A 6,367-nucleotide genomic window follows, 5' to 3' on the forward strand; every position below is an offset into this window, starting at 1 on the left:
TGAACTGGTATAATGCTGTAATAACAGTCTGTTACTTTATGAACTGGTATAATGCTGTAATAACAGTCTGTTACTTTATGAACTGGTATAATGCTGTAATAACAGTCTGTTACTTTATGAACTGGTATAATGCTGTAATAACAGTCTGTGTGTTACTTTATGAACTGGTATAATGCTGTAATAACAGTCTGTTACTTTATGAACTGGTATAATGCTGTAATAACAGTCTGTTACTTTATGAACTGGTATAATGCTGTAATAACAGTCTGTGTGTTACTTTATGAACTGGTATAATGCTGTAATAACAGTCTGTTACTTTATGAACTGGTATAATGCTGTAATAACAGTCTGTTACTTTATGAACTGGTATAATGCTGTAATAACAGTCTGTTACTTTATGAACTGGTATAATGCTGTAATAACAGTCTGTGTGTTACTTTATGAACTGGTATAATGCTGTAATAACAGTCTGTGTTACTTTAGGGCTAGATCAAAAATCTCCAGGACCGAAGTGGAAGAACCCTGGTATAGGTCAATAAAAACACAAGGATTATTCACATTTTTTATTGGTTAGGTCATCCAGCTACCTTACCGTTCAAATAGTTAAAATTATTTGAAATATAAATCTTCAAGGATAACAGCCAAACTGAAAGTGAAACTTCAAACAAAAATATCATTTCGCGAATGAAAAAAAACAACCTCCAAGCACCTAAACTAAAGTAAAGCACAAAACATCAAACAAACAAAACAGTCATTCCTATTTTTATCACTATACATAACTTCAAAAATAATAATAAACATATTAATAAATGAATGTAAACAGCATTGATACAACATGGGCAGGAATAGATTAGACAGACTGGTGACACTCATTTCACTCAACTGATCACTCTCTTATTCTCTTTATTTCACTTCATTTCTCTGGGGGTTTCCCAGGGCTTCTCCCAGGGGTGGGGGGTGGGTGTGGCCAGGTGTTGTATTCTGTCGTAAGTAAGGCTGATGATGATGATGATGAAGGTGGGTCTAGACACCGAAGGTGTTCTCTCCGCTGTACGCCACGTATAAAAAGCCGTCCTCGTCCTTCTCCTTCTCGTACAGCTGTCCCATGGTGATGCTGCAACGGACAGACATGAGGAAGAGGGAAATGTAGACGTAAACAGACCGTGGCCCAAATGGCACCCTATTCCCTAACATTCACACACACACTGTCCCCCACCAGGCTGCGAGGTGTCCGTCTGTCCCCTCTTGGCTCTGAGGCAGTACTCCCAGCGCACCGCGGGATCCTGGACGAACTGAGCGATGTGGCTGAAGAGCTGGCTGAAGCTCATCCTGGCGGCGTGGTACACCGTATAGTAGAGCAGAGCGGCGCGCCACAGGTAGGGCTGTTTCCGTAGCAACACGCTGTGCAGGCTTGCCAGGCCCTCTTCCGTGGGATTGGCCGGTTTCAGGCCATACTGCTTCCTGCCTGCGGAAGTGGACCAGGGCTGCAGGTTGTTGTTCACACCCCGAAGGTAGTGGGTTCCTGGGAGGGAGAGATGGAATAACATGGGGATGTAGAGATGAGAGATGGAAGTAGATTTATTTCAGGTAATGTTTGAGAGAGAGAGATGGAATAACAGGAATGTATTGAGGCAGTGTATACCTGATAGGGAGAGAGAGATGAAGGATGGTTCATTTTAGACTAGCCTTACTTGGCTTCTGTAGTGGACATGGCTGGTGAACAGCCCTAACTTGGATAATCTCACTCAAATTCAACACAAATACTGAGTTGTGTTTGCGTAGAACTCAGAAATGATAACTCATAACTAATTTATGATGCTGTGAGGATGATAAACACAACCCAGATCCCCCACACGGTGACAACATGCTGTATGGTACCGTCAGTGATAAACACATCCCAGATCCCCCACACGGTGACAACATGCTGTATGTTACCGTCAGTGATAAACACATCCCAGATCCCCCACACGGTGACAACATGCTGTATCGTACAGTCAGTGATAAACACATCCCAGATCCCCCACACGGTGACAACATGCTGTATGGTACAGTCAGTGATAAACACATCCCAGATCCCCCACACGGTGACAACATGCTGTATGGTACAGTCAGTGATAAACACATCCCAGATCCCCCACACGGTGACAACATGCTGTATGGTACCGTCAGTGATAAACACATCCCAGATCCCCCACACGGTGACAACATGCTGTATGGTACAGTCAGTGATAAACACATCCCAGATCCCCACCACGGTGACAACATGCTGTATGGTACCGTCAGTGATAAACACATCCCAGATCCCCCACACGGTGACAACATGCTGTATGGTACCGTCAGTGATAAACACATCCCAGATCCCCACACGGTGACAACATGCTGTATGGTACCGTCAGTGATAAACACATCCCAGATCCCCCACACGGTGACAACATGCTGTATGGTACCGTCAGTGATAAACACATCCCAGATCCCCCACACGGTGACAACATGCTGTATGGTACCGTCAGTGATAAACACATCCCAGATCCCCCACACGGTGACAACATGCTGTATGGTACAGTCAGTGTAGTGTACCTATCTCATGCCTGAACATGCCCTCCAGCCAGTGTAGTGTACCTATCTCATGCCTGAACATGCCCTCCAGCCAGTGTTGTCGTGCTCCAGACAGGTTGATAGTCAGAGTGGGACGACAACTCTCCACCATCATCACAGCCTGCGACAGCAGCTCCTCAGACAGACACACCACCACCTAGACCAGGTTATCATCATTACCATCATCATCATCATCATCATCATCATCATACAGACACACCACCACCTAGACCAGGTTATCATCATTACCATCATCATCATCATCATCATCATCATCATACAGACACACCACCACCTAGACCAGGTTATCATCATTACCATCATCATCATCATCATCATCATACAGACCACCACCCTCTAGACAAGGTTATCATCATACAGACCACCACCCTCTAGACAAGGTTATCATCATACAGACCACCACCACCTAGACAAGGTTATCATCATACAGACCACCACCCTCTAGACAAGGTTATCATCATACAGACCACCACCCTCTAGACAAGGTTATCATCATCATCACCCCCAGACCAGGTTATCATCATCATCATCATCATCATCATACAGACCACCACCCTCTAGACCAGGTTATCATCATCATCACACAAAGACATCTTGTTAACACACTAACCTTCAAACACACTACACCACAGGAGGTTGGTGGCACCTTTAATTTGGGAGGACGGGCTCGTGGTAATGGCTTGAGAGGAATCGGTGGAATGGTATCAAATACATCAAACACATGGTTTGATGCCATTCCATTCACTCCAATCCAACCATTAGTATGAGCTGTCCTCCCCTCAGCAGCCTCCACTGCATTACACGTAACACACCAACCCACAAACACACTACCCATAACACACCAACCCTCAAACACACTACTCACTCACCTCTCCTACACAGTTCTCCTTCTGCAGGTACTTGCGTGCAGCAGCCCAGACTCTACTCTTCGGTAAAATACTTCCTCCCGTCACCTCCTCAAAGTTCTCATAGTTACCAAACTTCCTCAGAATACACTCCATAATCCCAACAGCCTAGAGAGAGAGAGAGAGATCAACCCAGAGAGACAGAGGAGGGAAAGAGAGAGAATGAGAGAGAGCGTTAGAGAGAGAGAAGCACCCAGAGAGAGAGAGAGAGAGAGAGAGAGAGAGAGAGAGAGAGAGAGAGAGAGAGAGAGAGAGAGAGAGAGAGAGAGAGAGAGAGAGAGAGAGAGAGAGAGAGAGAGAGAGAGGGGGGGAGAGAGAGAGAGAGAGAGAGAGAGAGAGAGAGAGAGAGAGAGAGAAAGAGAAAGAAACGCCCAGAAAGAGCAAACAACGATTTCAGGATCTTGAAGAGCAAGCACTGACATTTCAAGTTTCAAGTTAATTTGCCACAAAATGAACATAATAACTAAACATGCAGAAATCCCCAGAGTGGGTTATCTTCCTATCATCTAATATCTTTGCCAGATAGAGAGACCTACCTGTGTGAGGAAGAGGCCAGATCCCTCTCTGTATTTCTCCAGCACAGTGCTGGGCTCCGGGGTCGAGTACTCAAACTGTGGGTCGTATTTATAGTCAGACTGGAAGAAGGCCTGCCTCTCCTGGTCTAGGTTAACGGGTCTGAGGGCCACAAGGAGACAGGGGCCCCGCGGCGTGGAAGGCAAGGGCAGCGTGGAGGCCCCTCCAAACCCCCGGGCAATGTGGGGAAGGGAGGTGGCTGGCCGCACACGCCCCTGGTGGCCCGGAGGCCCATTGAGGAGTTGTTGACGGTACAGGTGCTCTCGCTGCGGCGCATCCAGCCTCTGGGGCCCAGGCTGGGGCTGGTGAGGGAGCGGGCTGGGGGCGAGGAGGCAGCGGAGGGACCACCACCGCTGCGCCAGGGGGGCTGCAGGACCCTGCGGTCCAGCACGGGCTCAGAGCCACGGAGACGCAGGGGCGTCACGTCCAGGCTGAGGGGCCGGCGGAGTGGGGGCCTGGTCGCTACCTTGTTCCGAGACGAGGCCGTTGCCATGGTGACGTCCCGCCGCAGAGAGACCACCGGTCCATCATATGGCGAGTCTGGGTGAGAGGAGTCGGTTGAGGAGCAAACACTGGCCCTAGGGCTGGGGGTAAGGCCGACATTGGCCCCCAACAACTGAGGTTGAGGCTGGGGTCCATTGTGGGAGTTGGATAGCCGCTCCCTCTTGGTGACACTGCTCTTCCTGGCACGGAGCCCGGTGCTGGTGGTGGTTTTGGGAGGGTCCGGTGTTGGTTCTTCTGTGGTTTTGGGAGGGTCTGCTCTGGTGCCTTCTGTTCTAGTGGTGGTGGTGTTAATGGTTTTGGTAGTGTCAGGTCTGGTCTCTTCTTTTCTAGTTGTGTTGGTGGTGGTTTTGGGGGCATCCGGTCTGGTGTTTTCTAGTCTGGTGCTGTCGCTTGTGGTGGTTTTGCGAGGATCCGGTCTTGGTTCTGGCCCTGTCAGGTCTGTGGTGCTGCTGCTCCCTCTGACCCCCTGGACATCTGTCCGATCCATACAGTCCTCACCTGGGTCCAAAACCATCACCGCTGGTCCAACCACACCACACTGCAAACACAAGATGGTCAGCTTTTGGTCTGTCACAAATAACCCATTGATTGTTATGACTCTTTTATGCAGTCAGTGCTTGTGTCAGGAATAGGTGACAACAAGTTCAAAAACATTTGTGCCACTGCTTTAACTGGATTCCATGGACCCATTACTAGCCTAGTGGCCTTATGGACAGGGGCACGCAAATGTCCCTGTCTGATTATCTGATTATGGAAGTATACCTCCGATTTTGAATCCGCCTGCCTGCAACATAGAGAGGACTCCGTCGGGGCGGGGTTTCTGTGCTGCTGAATTCGAAACGAGGTGGTCGGGACGGGCTCTGGCCATCCCATATATGGGACTAGTATTGACTTCAAACAAGAACAAAGATCCGAATCATATAGATGTCTAGCCTACATATTTAGCCTATATTTACACAAGGCAGGCGCGACTTCTGCAGTGTATTGTATTGAGGTTTTGTATCCATTTGGACCACCAAAGTGTATTGCATACAAATTAGCAGGATATCTCTCCGTTATTCTGACATGGGCGTAATGTAATGGGGAAAATACTCGTTGTGCTATATTGTAGCCTACAACAAACCGTTATTATGACACTGTGTTATTATTATAGCCATGTCAATAGCCATAAGTGTCAATATATTGTTTTCAATGACAGTAAAGGATGAATCGAGAAAATAACGGTTTTCTCAACATGTGTAGTTTTCTTCTGATCTGATCTTTAGAATCAGATAATACATCGAGGATGAGCAAGACAATAACCAAAACTCAAATAATCGTAGTCATAAATGTGTTTTACCTTGCAGCGGGGTTTGGTGATCAGATTTGTAAACGCAGGCTTTTCTTTAATTCATGACGCCCAGCTCTGCTAGAGCTCTCCACAATGAGCGGCGGGAAGGTTTCCGGTGGATATGAGCAGCTATAGTGGATGGGCCGCCCGGAGAGGCATGCGAGGAAGTTCGGACTGTGTTGGAAGATATGACGCGGTGGCACCGTTGATGAACTAGCCAGCGAGCCATGCGCAGTGCGTGCCGCTATCCTGCGTCCTTACGCACGTGGCATCTCTCGGAGGCAACGGAGCAGTGAGGAGCACGTAGCCGACATTCCCCGAGGTTAACATAAGCCCCGTATAATTATAACGGTTAGAGCCTGATAGTGAGATCAATATATTGAGATGTACATACAGTGCCTTCGTAAATTATTCAGACCCCTTGACTTTTCCCACATTT

At 47.8% G+C, this 6,367-nt stretch overlaps 2 protein-coding genes across 2 annotated transcripts; both read right to left on the bottom strand.

Moving 5' to 3' along the window:
• Nucleotides 1-550: 550 nt before the first annotated feature.
• On the bottom strand, nt 551-4,294 carry LOC121583061 (uncharacterized protein KIAA0895-like). Its single transcript, XM_041899280.2, has 5 exons — nt 4,058-4,294; nt 3,486-3,629; nt 2,620-2,752; nt 1,217-1,522; nt 551-1,114 (listed from the first exon to the last, which is right to left on the bottom strand). Exons 2-5 carry the CDS (start codon nt 3,615-3,617, stop codon nt 909-911), a joined length of 777 nt encoding a protein of 258 aa, XP_041755214.2. The 5' UTR covers nt 3,618-3,629; nt 4,058-4,294; the 3' UTR covers nt 551-908.
• Nucleotides 4,183-6,120, bottom strand: LOC123488543 (serine/arginine repetitive matrix protein 1-like). Its single transcript, XM_045219445.1, has 2 exons — nt 5,938-6,120; nt 4,183-5,136 (listed from the first exon to the last, which is right to left on the bottom strand). The coding sequence occupies exon 2, from the start codon at nt 5,110-5,112 to the stop codon at nt 4,183-4,185; it is 930 nt and encodes a 309-aa protein (XP_045075380.1). The 5' UTR covers nt 5,113-5,136; nt 5,938-6,120.
• Nucleotides 6,121-6,367: the final 247 nt, after the last annotated feature.

This window comes from Coregonus clupeaformis, unplaced genomic scaffold, assembly GCF_020615455.1.
Source record: "Coregonus clupeaformis isolate EN_2021a unplaced genomic scaffold, ASM2061545v1 scaf2379, whole genome shotgun sequence".
Taxonomy (NCBI): Eukaryota; Metazoa; Chordata; class Actinopteri; order Salmoniformes; family Salmonidae; genus Coregonus; species Coregonus clupeaformis.

What these genes read in the sequence shown, in the direction of transcription:
- LOC121583061 (XM_041899280.2), bottom strand. Translation starts at nt 3,617, where the DNA reads ATGGAGTGTATTCTGAGGAAGTTTGGTAACTATGAGAACTTTGAGGAG. An exon ending in AGGAGAACTGTGTAGGAGAG is followed by an intron (nt 2,753 to 3,485) that starts GTGAGTGAGTAG and finishes AACCTGGTCTAG; the next exon opens with GTGGTGGTGTGTCTGTCTGA. An exon ending in CATGTTCAGGCATGAGATAG is followed by an intron (nt 1,523 to 2,619) that starts GTACACTACACT and finishes TCTCCCTCCCAG; the next exon opens with GAACCCACTACCTTCGGGGT.
- LOC123488543 (XM_045219445.1), bottom strand. Translation starts at nt 5,112, where the DNA reads ATGGTTTTGGACCCAGGTGAGGACTGTATGGATCGGACAGATGTCCAG.